The sequence below is a fragment of the Acinonyx jubatus genome, chromosome A1 (assembly GCF_027475565.1).
Source record: "Acinonyx jubatus isolate Ajub_Pintada_27869175 chromosome A1, VMU_Ajub_asm_v1.0, whole genome shotgun sequence".
NCBI classification, from domain to species: Eukaryota; Metazoa; Chordata; class Mammalia; order Carnivora; family Felidae; genus Acinonyx; species Acinonyx jubatus.
Genome location: NC_069380.1, coordinates 170,503,495 through 170,522,821, shown reverse-complemented (window position 1 = coordinate 170,522,821; position 19,327 = coordinate 170,503,495). Strand labels below are relative to the sequence as shown.

General features: G+C 45.9%; 1 protein-coding gene across 20 annotated transcripts in view; it reads right to left on the bottom strand.

Annotated features, from left to right (window-relative positions):
* The window catches only part of FAM193B (family with sequence similarity 193 member B), a 33,734-nt gene extending 14,677 nt beyond the window's left edge, over positions 1-19,057 (bottom strand). For 4 of the 20 annotated variants that reach the window (XM_053225835.1, XM_027035638.2, XM_027035653.2 and 1 more), the window contains exons 1-4: positions 18,731-19,057; positions 4,348-4,590; positions 3,342-3,570; positions 1,718-2,105 (exon numbers count right to left, since the gene is read on the bottom strand). In XM_053225835.1, the coding sequence (XP_053081810.1) occupies positions 1,718-2,105; positions 3,342-3,570; positions 4,348-4,590; positions 18,731-18,940 (1,070 nt within the window). In that variant the 5' untranslated portion in view covers positions 18,941-19,057. Of the gene's footprint in view, positions 1-1,717; positions 2,106-3,341; positions 3,571-4,347; positions 4,591-5,746; positions 5,879-6,053; positions 6,117-7,032; positions 7,113-12,404; positions 12,466-17,180; positions 17,300-17,640; positions 18,108-18,730 lie in introns of those variants that run through there. The other 16 variants (XM_027035633.2, XM_027035645.2, XM_053225876.1 and 13 more) reach the window with 15 other exon arrangements.
* Positions 19,058-19,327: the final 270 nt, after the last annotated feature.

The following is a 19,327-nucleotide window of genomic DNA, read 5'->3' as shown; positions in this document are numbered from 1 at the left end:
GACTCTAAGAGCTACTGTACTGTTTGGGACAGGTACTATAGTTAGCATATTCTAAGCATCTCCCAGGTCCTGCAAAATAGATGTTGCAGTGGAGGTAACTTGCAGTGGAGGTAACTAAGGGAGGTAACTAAGGGTCAGAGTGCTTAACTGCTTTGCCCAAGGAGAGGCTAGGGCTCAGCCTGTGCCTGCCTGCCTGTGTGCAAAGCTCATGCTCTCCCACTGTACTGCTCTGTCTCTGGACTTCAGGAAGCACTGGGGGCATCACGTAACATAGACTATTTTTCCAGGATGAGAAAAAGACACTGGCCCACAAAGTCCCAAAACTGGAGCCAGAAGAACAAGAGCCCTGGCCTGGCCATCAGAAGCTGGAATGCCCTAGGGCTGGGGACATGGGGTGAGGCTGGGATGGTGGGAGCCAGGAGAAAGGGCAGGGCAAGGAGCAGTGAGAAGGCTTGGCTCCCAGGGCAGTCTGTTGTGCAAGGGGTAGAAAAGGAGGGGCAGGAACCATTATCAGTGGTGCTCAGAGAAGCTTAATCCAAAATGACCATTCTTCACCTACATTAGCAAAATTAAAATAACCCATGCTCCTGAGAATATGAAGAAGCTAGCACCCTAATATTGGTGGTTACATAAATTTGGAGAGACTTTTGGAAAGCAACTTTTCAATATGTATTAGGAACCCTTCTCAAAAAAGACCTTCTGACATCTTTTAAACGGAGAACTTTTTTCATTCTGAGGGACCTTTTCCAAGGAGAAAACCCCAAAAGAGGGAAACAGCTTTAGGCAAAGACATCTTTAGAGACATTATTTACAATGTTAAAATACTGGAATGATTTAAATCATTAGCAACTAGAGAACAGGGAAGTGCACTATGGAGAACATTCTCCACCCTTCAGCTGAGACCCAGAAGACCACATAGGAACCACACAATGAATGCTATGTGAAAGAGGACAACAAAAAACTGTGAACTGTATAGACACCACCACCACTGTGTGGGTAAGACCCGTAGGGAAAACTGCTAAAAGTGGTGGCATCGGGGTGGTGGGATTTTAGAATGGGAAAATTCAAATGCATAATAAACACAGCTCTGATTTCTAATACAAAAATACGTACCTTTCTCCTCCACAAAGAATTTTATCTTTCACATACATATTAATATAAACTTCTTCAGTACTTAGAATTACTTTAGGGAATCCTTAAGGCCATAATTCCTGACTCAAACACAGATTTGGGTACAAGAATGTTTATTACAGCCTTGTTTTTAATGGTTAAAAACTAGAAATACCCAAATGTCCACGAATAGGGGAATGATAAAATAATTTATGAATTATGCTACTGCTATGCAAGAAGACATTTTGAGACCACTGGAAACTTTTCTAAAGAATTTTAACTGGGGAAATGATCTATAATGTTAAAAAAAATAACTACACAAAAATATATAAACAGAGACCTAATTTATATACAGAGACATCAGGAAGAAAATATACCAGTGTTAAAGGTTTATCTTTAGGTTTTGAGGAAATTTTTTCTTCGTCAGACACCCTGAACTTTTCCAAGTTTTTAAAAGACAACAGTTACTTCTTTTAGGATTGTAAAAATGATACAAAAGACATAGAATCTATCATTCAATTTCTACCCCAAATGTATGCTCTGTAAAGTCTCTCAGAACTCAAAGTCGAAGTTAGCAGGGAGTATACCCTTTGTGCCACTCACTTACCTGTGAGTGCTAGGGAGCTGCTGAGAACTGGGAGGTGGGAGGAGAGGCCCGCTGCAGTGCCCGCCGCAGTGCCCACTACAGGGGTGGCTGCACCCTGAGAATGGTGGAGGCATCTTCAGGAGCGGCATGCTGGTGGAGGGCAGGTGGGGAGTCTGACATGCCCCTGGGGTGTGTGGGGCGGCAGCAGCGGCAACAGGGCATTCTGAAGCTTGGGCAGGGAAAGGCGCTGCCGGGGTAGCAGGTGGCAGGTGTGGATGGGGTGGTGAGCCAAAGGACCCGGGGTGAGATGGGATCGGCGACGCGGGCTGGGGGTGGTGGCCAGTGGGGCTGTTAGGTGGAGCAGTGAGGTCTGAGTGCCGGTGGTGCTCCGAGAGAGAGAAAACCTCACCTGTGGACGGATGGGGAAGAAAGGGGTCAGAGTGAGAGCCAAGACCCTGGGAAGGAAAGCCCAAGGGCTCACTGCTACAACATCCTGCTTACTATGACCAGAGGGAACCTGTCTGGGGATAGCCTCTCAGCACAGCGGACCCTGTGAGCTTTTGGGAAAGTCTAACAGTGCCTCGGACTGGAGAGTTTTTCCTTGCAGGCAGCAACTTGGGTAGACAGGCTCAAGGAGCCCAGACCTGAGAGAGAAGGCACCAGGAATGCCCGCCCCACAGAAGGTCCTAGCACCTCTGCTGTGGCACAAACAGGGGATATGTGTTCTGTCTCTCGGGGCCTCTCTAGGATTGCTTGTTCATAGGTATTCCTCAGGCCCAGGGAAGGGTCTACAGAAGCCAGTGGAGCAGCAGGCCAAAGCTCTGCCTCTGGGCCATGAGGACTGAGGCAGCCAGGGTGTACCAGACTCTCAGGTGGCTCTAGATTTCAGAGAAGTGGGAAAAGGCTTTGAGGATTCACTTTCACTTATGCATTAAAATAAGTGGAATTCTACTCATCTCTCACAATTCTGGGAGCAGCACCCCTCTAGAGAACTCAGGCCCTTAATTTAGTTATTATTATCTTTTATGTTAATTCCAGTATAATTAACATATGGTGTTACACCAGTTTCAGGCCCTCAATTTAGTAGCAGACAATAATTAGTATTTATATCATACCTCAATAACCCAAGACCTTTTCTTCGGGTCTCTAAGGGTTATCTCAGGATCTAAAGAAGGCTTATATATCTGTGAAGTTGGCTAATAATCCTGGCAGCTTGCACCAACTTCTTGTTGATAGAAGTGCAGTGCTTTTATATCTGTTCTTTAGGTGGAGAAAAAGAGGTCTGGGAAGACAAAAGCACTCAGGACCTCTGTGCTGCTGCAGGGGTCAGGTATTAGGTGACTGTAGTCCTAATTCCCTAAGGATACTCCCACACTCCACTTTCTGTTCAGCCAGTGTTCACCATGCCCCCTCCTGAATCTGATGGGAAAGCTATCGCAGCCAACGACAGTTATTTTTCAACTTCAGGGTTGTGGGGAAAGGGGTGCCACGGAGACAGTCAAGGGCTAGGTACCCCCTGCTTCCATTAGAACAGCTCCTTTTACTTCTTTTAATAACTGGCCTCCTGATTTGTTTAATAAAGTGGACAGGAAAATAGCTCTCTACATTTATGTGGCCTGGCTCTCTCCCGAGCTTGGAGACTCACCAGGGATGGTAGGAGGACTCCCGAGTGAGCTACCCGGCACGGCCCCACTGGAGTGCGGAGAGTTCCAGAGGCCCGAGAGCTTATGTGCTGACAGGAAGGAGCTGGGATCCCAGTCCCCTGAGTTCCCATGGCAGGAGGAGGAGGACGAGGACGATGAAGAGGAGGACGAAGAGGAATGAGAGTCACCCCCACAAGACTGTGATTTGCAGGATGTGTGTGACAAGGAGATCTGGAGAAGGGGGAAGAAAAAAGCTCATGGTAAAACAGCAAACATCAGAGCTGACCCTCTGTGGCCTTAACTTACCCAGGAGCACCTCCTCCTCCAGGTCCTGTGCCATGGTCAAAGCCCAAGTCCCACAACCCCAGGTGAAAGGGCCAACGTGGATCAGGCCTTTGTTGGGAGAGGCCGAGGTGCTCCCGATAAAGTGAAGTGTGTGGATACTGGTGACAGAGACTCTGGTAGGGATACAGACTGCCTGTCAACTGTGGGCCTTTGGGGAGTCCTGATAGCTGCCAAGGAAAGGAAGGGACTTTAAGTCAAAAGTCCTGAAACGGACATAACCCTGGGGAAAAGAAAGGGGCTGGAGGGGCATGAATGAGAAATGAGGCAAGTCTGACTGCTGTGATTCAGGAGATGCCAGTTAGATGGCTCTTGGGCATCTTGGAGGCCTTCTAACTGAGGCACATGGTAGATCCTCAAACCAGCCTTTGCTCTCTGTATCATACTGGTTGGCTTTCAAGCTGCCACAGAGCTGAAGGCAGCACGGTGACCAGTACCTACAAGCTGGCCCTCACACTGCAGAGACCCTCCTCAGGGGCAAGGGGGCTCCCTGAAGCCTCTCTGTTCTTGCCCCAATTGTGAACCCAACCCGCAGCCCCTAAGTGCTCGGGCGCAGGGTCTGCTGGAGAGCACCTGAGAGAACAGGGAAGGAACAGCTCAACAGCCTGATCTCTCTGGGCAGGCAGCCCTCCTGCATTCAGGGACCCCTCCTCAGCTGTTACCTACCGCCACTGCATGTTCTCGACCTGTCTGCCTTTCATCTTCCTCCATGCTCTTTCGGCAACTCTGGCAGACCCATAGAGGCATCTCGCCTAGGAGATTCTTGACGAGCTTTGGCATGAAGTCAGGGGGCAGCTTCTCACCCTGCAACACCAGTCCATTTTGGGAAGGGCCTTCTTCCCAGCCTTTGCGTTCCCGATGACATAGTAGGCAGCAAGTCTGCACAGACTGGGTGGATGTGGGGGGAACCTGTCCAATAGACAGAAACAGGGTTTCCCAGGAGGGGAAAGGTTTTGCTTAGAAATAATATCAACAAAACTAATACCTTCACTTATTATGTGCCAGGCACTGGGTTAGGCACTTTATTAGGCACTACATAATTTTAGTCCTAGTGATAGCTCTGCAGACTAGGTGTTATTTCCATTTTTTTTTTTTTTTTAAAGATGAAGAAACAATTTCAAGAAGTTAAGTAAGTTGCTCAAGGTCTTAGAGCCAGTGAATGGCTGAATTAGGAGTTGAGTCCCAGTGAGGTTGACTTCAAAGCTCATGCTCCAATGCCCTGATGTCTCCAAATCTTGAAGATTAAAGGAAGGTCCTCTTCCTTCTCTGGTATGTCTGGGAGAGCCCTCCATTCTTAGGCTGTCTGTGTAGTCCATAGACCAATTCCCATCTGGGGGTGGGGGATGCTCTCAGTTAATGCAGAGTTTGGGAGAATGTCAGGGTTTCCTGAAAGCTGCACAATTCCATTAGGATCACAGCAGAATTCTGGAGGCAGGGTTTTGCACAGCTCGTCAGAAAGCATTAATTCAATAAAAAACTGAGTTGGAGAAAAGGTAAGGCAGACCCTGGCGTTCTGAGAGGTAGTGAGGTATGGTGAAAAGAATCTGGGCTTTGTGGGTCAGACTGACACACATTCTAATGCCTCCCCGCTGAGCACACATTAGCTGGGTGACCTTGAGCAAGTTATTCAACTTCCCGAGCTCTGATTTCCTACCTACCTTGCAGAGTTGTTGTGAGACTCAGTGTATAAACAGGGAAAGTGCCTAGCCCTGTGCATGCTCAAAGCATAGACCCAATATACAGTAATTATTATTTGGACTTTCTTTTTTCCTTCTAGGACAAATGACATAGAAATATAAGTCTATAGGTTTTATGTCACATTGAGGGGTATGATTGGGAACCCGATTGCATTTAATGACCCCAATTAATGGCTTTCCTATATCCTGCAACTTTGGAAGGCAGCTTTGCTCACCACTACACCAATGCCACTGCTTCCAGGGCCATTCTGCAACTTTGTAGAACCCTCTCTCTCTGACACTTCATCATGTCACTTTCTTTGGCCAATGGGATGTTAGCAAATTTGCTGCCAGCATAAGCTTAAAAGTATGTATGCATTTCTACTTGCTTCTTTGCATGGCTGGGCTTGCTCGCTCTTGCACCTCTGCCTCCCACGAGAGCATGACTGGGCTAGCTGCTGGAGGGATGTTGAGAGACACGTGGAGAAATCTGAGTCTTCCTCGCTGACTGGCCAGTGGATCTGATAACATGAGTGAGCCCAGCTGAGATCAGTCAAGCCAACCCAATTGGCAGAAATACCCAGTCAACCCAGAGACTCATGAGAAATAATAAATGGTGTTGTTTTAAGCCACTAAGTTTTGGGGTGGTTTATTACATGCAATAGTTATATTAACTGATATACCTTCCAAACTTACCCACCACTAGGTAACAAGTGTTTGCAGAGGCCTAAGCAAAGGAATAAGGGTATCATCCTCATCCTACCAAGAAAATAAATGCCATCATCTTTCTCGAATAAAATCACTTTCTCACAATAAGTTGGCATTAGGGTATCCTTAAACCTGTAATGTTACAATTACACTGACCTGGGTCTCTGGTTTCTAGGAGGGGAAAAAAAAAAAAAAAAAAAAAAGAACCAAATAGTAGTACCAGAAGCATAATGAAACATTTGGGGCAGTACAAAGACCTTCGAAAAGAGTACCAGAGAAAGAGAAATCTTATATGTGGAACTCATGTGAGATACTACCTAAAAGGTTTCTGTCAAAGGCACATTTCAGTGGACAAGGCAACTGCTTAACTGTACCTGCATAAGGATATAGCTTCTAACCCACTGGTGGTGAGCATCTTATGGAAAGGGTGGGAGTCTGATGGAGGAGGATGGTATTCTGAGAAGTTAAGGCAGAGGAGGCCTTTCTGAGAAGTATCCCCAGGAAAATTTTCTTAGCTATCTATAAGGTGCCATAGTAACTCCAGAGGGAGCAGGTGAGGTCAACACCCAAGTCCCTTTTCCTGTACTGATGGTGACCATCCATATTCTTATGGAAAACACCAGGACATGTCATTTTACTACAACAGAGTTTCATTTCATTTGGGTATTAGGTTCTAAAGTTACTACATAAGAGGAAAATCTATGAGTAAAATTATTCTGAAATTCTTTGTATGCATTGTGAAGTATAGTATATATAGTTCTGGCACAACCAAGAATTCAAATGTATAACATATATGCGCAATGTTCAATAAGCGGTTTTTTTCCTTTTAAAAACAAATACAGAATTTTTGTAAGTTAAACACGTGATCAGTGTGACTATACTTAGTGCCAAAGTACTTGTGGGAGGCACTGGGTGTAGTGGAAATAACACTGGTTTTTGGCACTAATCTTGGGCCTCGAGCACTTACCAGCTGTATGATGTTGGGCAAGTCCTACTCTCTGTTTCTTCATCTGTAAAACGGGATTAAGTCCTAACTTGTAGGGTTGGCTGTGAATATTAAATGGACAAAGCACCATGCTCACTTTGGCAGCACATATACTAAAATGGACAAAGCACCTACTCCAGTGCCAGGCCCATAATACGTTGCTCAACATATGGTACTAATTATGAACATGATGGGAGTGATGGGAAACATTTAAAATCAGGCCTAAGCTTGAAAAATACAGAAAATATGTCACTCTACTTTTTAATACAAGCATCTCTAATGTGCAGTGAATTTAAGGTGACTTTTAGACATCTTAATCTCTGCCCTCTACCCCATGAAGTCATTCTTTAAGTTCCCCAAATACTTTCTATACTCTCCTACCTCTACCTTGTGTCTTTGCTAAAGGGGATCTTCTGTTTTAAATCCCCTTCCTTCCCAAGTTTATCAATAAGTAGTTGGGCAGGGCTTAAATCCAACTTCATCCAGTCTTTCCCAGAGGGTTCCTGTCATAATTTACCTCTCCTCTCCATATCTCCATAGCACATTATGCCTTGGTTACAGCATCTGTGCCTTCCACTTAATTTATTTACCTGCATTTTTTGTCCCTTCTACTGGAATGTGCTCCTAGAAGGCAAGCATCAGGTATAATTCTTGTCTGGATCTCTTACAATGTACCAAAGGGCATAGGATCAGCTGGGCACATAGTGGCTAACTCAAATTTATTAGATGTCACTATGGCAATACAGCTTAGTGAGACATTGCTTGAAATTCTGAAATTATTGCTTCTCACAGAGAAAGGCCATCCCCCTACCCTGGACCTTCATCTGAATGGTTCCAATCTCAAGCATGCAAGAGTGAAAGATCACAGTCCTTGGGGATTACAATCAGATGGCCTCATTTATGGAATAATGTGGCTCTCCCTAGAGCCAAACTGGTCCACATTATAAATGAGATTAGCCATCAATGGAAGTGAACTTACAGGACAGGCTGTCTTTCCAGTTAAAGAAAAGAAAACACAGGGCATAGAAAGTTAATTAGGTCCTAACTGAAGCAGGAATGATACCACCTACATTGCATAAGGTTGTCTAGACTAAGTGACATTAGAGATGCAAAGCTTATTAGCTCAAAGGAGCCATACAGTAGACACTCAATCTATCATCACCTAGGCCCTCTGGCTGTTCTGTTCTTAATAAATCTACATTGGAAACCAGTTATCCACTGTCATGAGCTTGGTATACTTTTCTTCTTTCTGGCCTGGCAGTTCTTGGGGCTATCTCCAAAGCTGTCTTAATCCTAAATCTTAGTGCCTGCCCCTGAATACGATGCATGGTGGAACCTGGGGACTTTTTTCTCTGACATTTTCATCTCTACTGCCAGAGGGTGGTGAGAATCCCAAGTCCTAGAGATGTTATATTCAGTCAGTACTACCACTGTTCCTGCAAATTTTTGCTTTGCTATAGAAAAGCTCTTGGTTCAGAATTCTCTTTGACTGCAATGTCCTGCCATTTTCAAATTCCCGTCAATCATTACCCCTTATGTCCTGAAGTCAACTCAGGCTTTTAAAGTAGCTGTTCTCAAGCTGCATTTTTTACACCAGGCACAGTATCCCCACACAAGAACACGAACAATAAATGTTTATAGAATGAATGAAACACCCAACCATTCTTCTTCATCATAATGGGTAGGGAACTGATCCTTAAACTCAGGAGCCCTGGACAATAATTATTCCTTCTTACTTCAGTTTAAATGTCAGAGCCTCTCCAGCTAAAGATCTGGAACTAGGAAAAAGATAGGGGAAGAGCTAGGAAAGGTTCTAGACTTGGGATCTGCTCAAAAAAGACTCCAAGATTAAATTCTGCTTCACTCTAGACAAAACCAGAATCTCTGGAGTGTGGGGTTACTCACACAAGGGTCCTGTTTTAGCATGCAAATTCCCAGAGCAGTCAAGGAGCCAGGTGAACCCTAGACTGTAGCCACTCCTTGCCCAGGGGGCAGGCATATGCAACTATATCTCTGCTCTCTCACCTGACCAGGTCCAAGACTTTTCTGTCTTGGCCTGAGAAACATTATGCTAGGGTATTCTAGATATTTCTGGATAAGAATAGTTAAATTCAAAGGAAAAGGAAGCCAATTTTTCTCATGGAACACCATTTTTACTTGAAGAATGACTGACAAACTCTGGTTATTCAGACTTGAAAAATGCCAGACATTTTCTCAAAAAATGAACAAAATGAACCCATCACTTCCAGGAAAACAACTTTTTACTTGTGGCCAATGACAAAATTCAAGCTTTCAGGCAAAATTCAGAATTTTGGAAATTTGGAAATTAGAATTTTGTATCCACCATCATGAAATCAAAAGCTTCCCAATCCTTAGACTTTTCTGGTGTAAATGGTGGTTATAGTGACAAATGTTATTTTTTGATATTGTAAAATGAAATGGGAAAACATTTGGAAGAGCTGCATAACTCAGTGAACCTATTTTCCAAATGAGCAAAGCATGATGTTTCAGGATCATGCATTGTTAAAAAAAATCCATTCAAAGTGCTAGATAAACCAACAGATTTTAATGTAATGAGTGCAAAGACTTCATTAAAATGGTCTCAGATTCCACACTGCAAAGAATTATCAGCAATCACCTGGAAAGGCTTTTAAAATACTCCTTCCTAGAGGCGCCTGGGTGGCTCAGTTGGCTGGGTATCTGACTTCAGCTCAGGTCATGATCTCCCAGTTGATAAGTTCGAGCCCTGCGTCAGGCTCTGTGCTGACAGCTCAGAGCCTGCAACCTGCTTCGGATTCTGTGTCTCCCTCTCTCTCTGCCCCTCCCCTGCTCATGCTCTGTCTCTCTTTCTCTCTCTCAGAAATAAATAAAGATTAAAAAAAATTTTTTTAAATACTCCTTCCTTTTCCAACAACATCTGTTTGAGGCTGGATTTTAAAAATATACTTCACAACAATGTACTGCAGCAGACGGAATACAAAACACATATGAGCATCCAGCTTCTTTCTATTAAGCCAGACAAACAAATTTGTGAAAATGAAAATGAGACCAGTCTTCTATTATTTTTTTGGAAAATGTATTTTCCATTAAAAAATTATGTATGTTAACATGACAGGTTTAATGTTGTTATTCTTAAATGATTTAGTAACTAAATATTTTTAAACTTTCTCAGCTTTAATACTTATTTTGGTAAATATGAACAGATAAAACCAACAAAAGAAAGCTCTTTTGGGTCCTCAATAATTTTTGGGAGTATAAAAGGTCCCTAAGACCAAATACTTTGAAAACTGCTAATGTAAAGTCTCTAATGGTATGGTGCCTGTAACCCAGTGGGTGCACAGTAAGCAATAGCGATTATTAACAATGATACAGTTCATGGCGTATCTGGATAGCTCTTTGGGGCATAAATTTCCCACCTCATCTTTCTGTCCACAATTTGGGAATTGCTGGAGAATAACCCAGGTCACCAGGCGAGGCAGCTATCAAGGTCTGCTCTGAGGCTGGATCTAACAGCCAGCACTAAACCTGTTCTCATTTCTCTCATGGATTCCTTTTAATCCCAAGAGTTTGTGTATGTTTGTAGAGGATTCCCCCAAGACATATGCTGTATTTAACCAGTGGTCCTGCAATAGCTTCCAAATTCTATTCTGAAATGGCCCGTTAGAGCATTCAACTCTCAAGGCACCCAACTCCAAGAGCCTCCCTGTCACCAAGGCAGAAGACAACAGTAGCAGCTAAAATTCCCTTCCAGAAGCAGAGAAAATTATTAATACCCAGCCTACCAAAAGTCACCAGCTCAGTCACTGCCACTTACTCTTCCATTCACCCACTCATTTCCTCCTTCAGTGAACATGCTCAGAGCCCATTCTCATTGTGCTAGGTAGTGGGAAACATCGAATAACATAGAATTTCTGCCTTAAGAACACATGCTTAAACCAGGCAGGTTCATGCATGGGGACATCAATACTCCCAAACTCCCAGATGCCTCATATTCATTTTGGAGAATCAGGCAGGGACACAAATTAAAATAACACACAATTAAAATTAATGTAACAAAATAATATACAAATTAAAACAACCAACCAACCAACCTGGGCACTGGGCTTCTCTGCTTCATGTAAGCTTATTATGTGCCTTCTCATGTACCTATCCAATTTGAGTATCTCCTTCTTTTAGCTCCTTTTCCCACCTTGGTCTCTCTTTAATCTCCTGGCATTCTGGTTGAGTTCACTACTGCAGCACTTTCTGGACCCCGTGTTTCATGACTTGGCCCCAGCTGACCTCTCCATGCTTCATTTCCAAGCTTAACATCTGAGAATCTTAGGTTCTATTCGTACTGCTCCTCCAGCAAATACACTGTGCCCTGGAAACCTCAGCATCTCAGTTCCACTCCCCAGCAAATTTGTACTCATGCCCTAAGATCTTCGTCAAAGGTCAAGCTTTTGCTGGACCAGGCTGAGTAGAACTAATTCTTTTACTATAGTACCTATCACACTGAGCCATAGACATATTCTGTCTGTCTCAAACCCCTGGTGGAATGAGGACTCTTTGGGGGCAGGGAGTGCATCGTGGTCATTTAAGTGTGCCCGGGAACCCAGGCTTGGCTTGGACCTGACACATAGCAGGCATTCACTGAATAAATGAATAAATGCTTAAAAGCCCACCTGGCTCACATTTTAGTTGCTCTATACAAAGGACAGAGTCTAAAGACAAGCTGAACTAGCCACTTCCTGGATATGCTATGCTAAAAGGCCTATCTTTGTGACTCTGGGCTACTGATGAGCGGCATCAGTGTGAAGAATCTCAGACCATTCTGAGGCTGGCAATCAGAGCTACATTTAATTCTTAACGAGGTGATATAAGTGCACCTCAGTGCCCTAGAGCTTTCACCCAAACTCCCACTCAGTCTGTTGTCTCAGTTCCTTCCTGGATGAACAGCTATTTCATATCAGCCAGTTTGTGGAGAATCTTTTCTGGTTGTACAAGCTCAGCCAAGGATAGGGTAACGAGTCTCTCTGACCCCAGTGGCCTTCCACCTGCCCAAGGCTAGCTCATCTGTTGAACCTGCTTTCTGGGTGCAGTCAGCCACAAGAAGGCCTAAACTGTTGCTTAATAACTTAGAACTTCAGGCAAATCATATAACCTACTCTGTCACCCGAGCATGGATTTCTCATGGGTGGAAGAGTATGAACTTTGGAGATAGACTGTTGTGAGTTCAAAACCCAGTTCTGCCATTTCAGTATTATCTTAATTACTCAATTTCTTTGAGCCTCAATTTCCTCATTTATGAAATGAGAATAAAACCATACTTCACAGAGTTGTGAGGACAGAAGGAAATAAATTATGTAAAGTACCTGGCCTGGGCCTGGCACACAGTAGGTGCTCAATACCCGTTAGTTTCTTTCCTCTTCTGTCCTGGAAGAAATGACAGGGAAACTTACTAAGTGAGACTTGCCCAATCCAAAGTTATTACTTGAAGCACAGGACAGAGGACTAGACAGGTGACCTTCAAGGCCCCTTTGAACCCCCCCATCCACGATCTCTGGCTACAACTTCCTAATAAGACCCTTCCATGTTTCAGGGTCCTTCTTACTATCTAGTTTCCCTATATCACTTTTCAGAGTAGATGAAGAACCTATTCATTTCAGAATGGAGAGAGAACCACAAAAGTTGCTGGAGAGCTGAGAGCCTTGAGGAGGGACTAAAAGGAGATGGCCTAGGACTGCAGCATGTTCATCCACCTACAGGTTGAAGGATGAGTGTGGGAGCAAGGGCACAGAACCAAAGGGTGTAAACAAAGGGCCCTTCCTGGGACACAAGACCTTCTCTCCTTAGTCCTTTTCTGTTCTGCACATCCTGCCAGGAAAAACCATTAACCACTTCTTTCCCCAATATCCATTCTTTCCCCAAATATATAAAGCACCACACCCTCACTGATGTTGTTCCCCTCTGCCTCTTCTTTTTTAGGCACAGTTAGGGTGTTACTTCCTTCTAAGTCCACAGGCAGAATTAACTGCTTTGCTCTGGGATGCCCTAATGCTTTGTTACATACCTCTTGAATAGAGCTTATCGTACGTGTCCCAGTTTTTGAGATCTGTCTTCTCCACAACACTGAGAACACTGAGGGCAGGACCTGTGTCCCATGACTCACTGCATCCTGATCATTCAGCAGAGATGACAGCATGTAATGGGCATGGTAAGAGTTTGGATACACAAGGGAAGATCAGCAGTTGGAGAATAACATTAATGGGGCAACAACTGGAAAACTGGGGAAAGCCTGTTTTTTTGTTTTTAAAACTAAGGCTGTTTCTATTCCTGCTTATGGAAAAGCTCCCCTCTCCGGAAGCCCTATTCTTTGAAGAATATCCTAGGCTTCCACAAAGCTCCTCATACCACCCTCAACTGAGCAGTTAGCAGACCCAGCCACATACCAGAATCACCTGGGGCAGTTTAACAACAAGATTCCTGGGCTCTGGACCTAGAGACTCTAATTCTGTAGGTCTGGGACAGAATCCAGCAAAACACGGAGGATCTGATGATTAGTTAGGCTAGGATGAGGAAGAGGTGGAATCAAGCAATCACAGCTACCTCTTCCACTGAGAATTACGTCCTCTCATGCTATCAGAGAACTTACCCAAGAACATGTTTATTTTCCTATTTAAAAGCTTTCATTGATTCCTCACTGCCTGCAGGATAAAGCCCAAACTTCTTGCTGTGGTTTTCTAGAACCCTGCTAACCTCTCCAGCCTGACCTCATGCTACTCTGCCTGAATTGGGCAATTCTCGCCTCTGGGTCTCTACATTGCTTTCTTTGTTTAGACACTTTCTCACCTTCTCTAAAGGAACTTCTACTCAACCTTGAAGCATCAGCTCTGAGAAATCTTCTATTGGTTATCATATTTGTGCATCTTCAGCACCAAATATCTATAATAATCATAGCTACCACTTGTGCTAAGTGCTTGACACGCAGCACTTGCTGCCCTAATGTGACTCTGGCATCACTGTCATACATGTGAGAAAACATGCTAACAGGGCTAAAACTCTTTGAAAGGCTGCATACTAGGATCTAGGATTTGAACCGTAACTCAGAGGAAGTGATGCTCTTCTAGCCTAACTACAATTAATACACACATGTGGGCAGGGACTGATTCACTTCTGTATCCTCAGCTAGCCTAGGGTCTGATACAGATCAGGTGTCCATTAGTATTTGCAGAATAAATGAACACCAGATCAGGTGAGAGGGAGACTGGGTGTGATGTGTGTATCACGGGCCTAAATGAATGAATGACTGCCAGCCTGGCCCAGCAGTAGAAGCTGGTAAGCACAAAGTGGAAGAAACCTAACTTTTACTTCTTTTATTTTCATTTGGTTTAACAGCCACTTATTGAGCACATGAGGACCGTACACACTAAATACCCCACAAATGAGTTAAATATAGCCCCTGCTCTTAAAACTTCTAGGTTCAGTATATAAAGTCGTTAGGATCTTAATAGTTTATCTGATATTAGATATTAAGATAATAGCTCTGGGGATATTTTAAGTAAATTAAAAATTAAAAAAATCTCAGCAGCTAAGTCTTCATCTTCAAAGGCCCTTTAACATTTCTACATAGTGAATCTCTACTGGCTTACAAAGAACCAGAGGTGGTAGGGATCCACCCCTTCTTGTATCGTTTCCTACTACTTGCAGTGAAAGTGGCCAGGCTGGGTGGGCAATGATTTTAAGGGGGAAGTTTCCTGGGTATAGGGACTATCTTATTTATCTTTGTGCCCAAAATAAAAGCCCTAGCACAGAGGTCATAATGCTTGCTCAGTGGATCAAACATAATGAGATGGTTTCAATAAAGATACTGACTAATCCTGTGCTCCAGTCTCTTGAGGGAGCAGGTTTAACTCTGAGCAGTGGGGAACCAGGTCTCTAGAGTCTCTTTAAACTGGGCCAGGCAGGTCTCAGCAGGTGCCGTAGAGATGAGAGATGGGAAACACCAGATGAGCTCAACCAGCACCAACTGCTGGTTTACAGTCTGGCAAGTCTCCTGAGGGTTTACTGAGTGTGCCCCTGGACTGCAGGCTGAGTGGTCCAAGAGAGATGGAAAGACAGAAGCAGAGCTGGCAGGCTTTGGATGGCCATCTGGCACAGTTCCCACTGTCTCCAACTCCTGCTCTAGCCTTGATGTACTAGGTGCTAGGTGGGTTGCTCCATTTTCTTGTGATGTTGCTGATGAGGCTCAGGGAGGGGAAAAAAACATGCCCAGGAACACAAAGCTAGAAAGAGACTGAGCTTGGAGTTCACCCCAAGTCTGGAACATTAAACACTTTCTCACTATTGCCTTATTCAGCTGCTTTGTAAGGTTTTTTGTTCTTTGCTAATAAGGTAGTAACAGTTTTAGTTTAGTGAATGAGGATTTCGATTGTTAGTGAACAGATCAATAAAGTTTAGTGACCTGAAACAATTCTAAATAAGGACTTTTGGGATCCCCAATAAGCTAGCTCAAGGTCCCACATTTAAATGTGCACAAGTAATGCAGGGTGCCTGGATGGCTCAGTCGGTTGAACATCGAACTTAGGCTCAGGTCATGATCTTACCATTCGTGGGTCCGAGCCCTGTGTTAGGCTCTGTGCTGACACTCAGAGCCTGGAGGCTGTTTCAGATTCTGTCTCCCTCTCTCTCTCTGCCCTTCCCTAGCTTGTGCATGTGCATGCTCTCCCTTTCTTTCTCTCTCAAAAATAAGTAGATAAACTTAAAAAAAAAAAAAAAAATTAAACGTGTACAAGTAACCAAAGTGAGCGAAAGGGTCTGGATGGAACCAGAGTGGCCTTTGAACCCGAATTCAGAGTAATCATGGCTCTTCCAGCCTACCTGTGATTACTATATACATGTTCTCTGAACCACGAGCCCTTTGTGGGCAGGGACCATGTCTGATTCACTTCTGCATTCCCAGCTAGCCCAGGGCCTGGCACAGATCAGGGTGTCCTTCATATAAGGGGCAGACACTACTCAAAACTTCATATTACTGCCTTGCAGAAATTGGGCTCAGTGGCACCAGATTTTTAGAGTTTTAAGACATGGCACAAATCCAGTTTGTAGGAATCTTTTGGCTTTTAAGAAATTGGCTTAAAACAAAACCAAAGCAATATGTGACCTGGGACATTAGAACCTATCTGTGGATTGGAAGTGGTCTTATTCGCTGTCTTTGGCATGCGACAGTGAGTTTCACCTTGCTGACCCACTCTGTGTACACAGAGTTTTAAGTGGCAGTGGGAGACAGAGATCCTCACCACAGGCACGCTAGGGGGCAGAACAATGACTCCAACCCTTTCAGCAGGTGCTTCTCACCAGGGCACAAAAGTCTGCTTCTGGCATTCAGAAACCCCCTCCCCAGCAAAAAAGTGGGGTACAATCAGAAAAGAGTTTGTCAGTTTGTTTTACCTCTTTGTGGCTATAATAAAAAAAAATGCCTTGTAAATCCCACATAGTACACAAGAGTGTCCTTTTTGGGGGGCCAGGAGGCACCTGTGACCTATAGTGGGAGTTATTTGGGCATATGTCATATGAGCATTTGTTTCTTCATCTGAAAAACAGTGTAATCGTATTTATATCCTTCAGTTTATTAATATTTGTTAATCACCAGGCATAGGGGTACAATGGTAACTGACGTGGTTCCTGCACTCTCAGAGTTTATGTAGCAAAAGTAGACTAATAATTAAACCAATAGTTAACTCATCACATTTGTACTAAATGCTGAGGAAAGAACAGGAGTGGTGGGAAGATTATTAGTATGGTATGTAAAGTGTCTGGCATGAATAAATTAATGAATTTGCAGGTCAGGCAGTGGAGTAGATAATGATGATTATAGCTCTTAGGAAAGCTGCGTCCTAAATAAAAATTAAATGATTAAGCCATTATCCAAAATTTTGGCCATGAATACTATAACCTAAGTGGCAGGGGACCCTAAAATATTGCTGGTCTGAATGGGAAGGAGAGAAAACAACAGCTCCCCTGGCTCTCCCTATCCCAACTCTCTCCTTTTGTTGGACTCCCAGGGTGGCCCAGAGAAGCAAAAGAGGAAAGCTAGAGGGGGGAAGCAGGTTCAGGGTCTAAAGTCAGACCAGGCAAGGGTGGGGTCCAACCTGGGGAGTTGCATCCTTTGGAACCAGTCTCAGCCCAGGGGAGGGGGTGGGGGTGAAGGTGGGGCTTCTGACACTCAATAAGTGGTGACATTTTCATTAATTAAAAATCTTACTGTGATCTGAAACACAAAGGAGACCAGCATCAAAACTAGGTTACAATAAGCACAGGTTCTCAACGGATTCATTCTCTCTCCCATTCACCTAGTTATTTCTACTCAGTGTCAGCAAGGCCCAGGGCTAGGCATGGAGAATCAGAGATAGATGACATAGTCTGTGCCCCTGCGGAGTTCACAGTGCAGTGCAGGGAACAGATACATCAACAGAATGTCTCACTGAAGAATGGGGAGTGCTACCAAAGGGAAGCACAGGGGGCTGTGGGCACAAAGGGGGCACCTCACGCAACTGGGAAAGTTAGGGAAGGCTTTCTGGCAATGGTACCCCAAATGACATCCCCACTCACATGCACAATTCCAGAGATTCTACTAGAAGGCTGTCAAGAGCCATGCCTTCTGGCTGCACCAGCCTCCCAGAGTCCCCTGCTGCCCGATGCAGTGTCTGCAGAGCCAAACGCATCTTCCGCCACGCCTCATCCTCATCCGGCGCTGCATCCGACCCTCCAAGACTCCTGCAGGAGCCTGCCTTCCTTGGCAGGCTCAGCCAAAAGACCAACTCAAAACTCTTTTGTCAGAGCAAGCTTAGGGCGAGCCACCCAGCCCCATGTGCCACAACCCTCCCGGAGCAACTGAGGCTCATGTCACCCCGGGCTCTCAGTGAACACTGGCAGGGTACCTCCCATTATCTCCTTTGCTCAAAAGAAAATGACCTTCTTCCAGGTGGCAAGCTGGAGTCTTTGCGGAATCCTGCTACTACTGCTCACTCTCAGCAGGATTCACCAAACCCAGGGATCTGAGGGTTGAGATGGGCCACCTTGTGGGTCAGGGGTATAGAGGGAAGAAAGGGAAGGCTTTGCTAGGTTTTCACTTCAGTGCAGGAGCCCCACTAAATAGTCTTCGGGGCTGCCTGACAGTCTGCTCCAACTGCTATGTTGGGCAGGGAGAGGAGGGAGGCCACAGGAGACATACGCTGGGGGCACACAGCTGCTGAGGGGGCAGTGGCTGCAGGCAGTGAAGGGAAAGGGTGGGGCCGTTCCCAGGGTGGGGGGAGAGGGAAGAGGCTATAGCCTTCCAGGCCACAGCGCCCCAGGCTGCTCTGTGGGTAGGTGGTGGAGCAGGTGGGCCCAGGGGGAGAAGGGCAGAGAGCTGGGCTGTGGCCTCAGGATCAGAGCCCAGTCCCAGTGTAGGTGGGTATGGGACCACAAAGTCTAGCCCCTGCTCCAGCCCGGAGGCGGCGGGAGAGGGCAGGCAGCCTGGTCACAGGACAGGACGGGCCATGCTCCGGCTTGGAGAGAAGGGTCCAGCCTCCACTCCCGCCTCGGGGGAGAAATCCTCAGCCCCAGCCGGTGGAAGATGGTTCATCCCCAAGCTCACCCCGGCCCCGCTCCCGGGAGGTGAAAGTGCCGGAGCGGCCGGACTCGCCTCGCTCGCTCCTACCTGTGGTCCGGGAGCCAACTTGGGCTCGTCCTCCTCCCTGGGGCCGTGGCTGTCCGGCTCCGCGGGCGCCTCCGGGGGCCCTGCACCCGCTCCAGCTTCCAGGCTCGGCGGCGGCGGGGGTTCGGGAGCCTGGGGCTTCTGTTGCCCCGCGGCTCGCACCCGCTCGCGCCGACCCGCGCCGCCGCTCGGCCTGCTCCGCCTCCGAGTCATGCCGCTGCTCGCGCCGATCCCTCGCTCCACACGCGTCGTCGCCGCCGCCGCCGCCGCCGCCGCTCCCCTCGCAGGACAACAGCCAATATGGCGGCGCCCGGCTCCCCCCTCTGCTGCTGCCAGCAGGTCATAGGGCGCGGCGGCCGCGCCGCCGCACTAGCCCCCGAGGCTGCCTGCGCCATTTTGAATAAGGTCACCACCTGAAGTTCTGTAAGAGTGAGAAACTGGTGGACTCCCGGGATGCGACCTGTGCCAGGGAAGGGTGGTTGCTGTGGTAACCGTGCTGTACCGCCCCGGGCCTGTAATAACTGCCTGCTAAATGGATGAGTGAATTAATTATTTTCTAGAGTACTTTCACACCCACCATCTGACTCCTTGCAGAGTCGC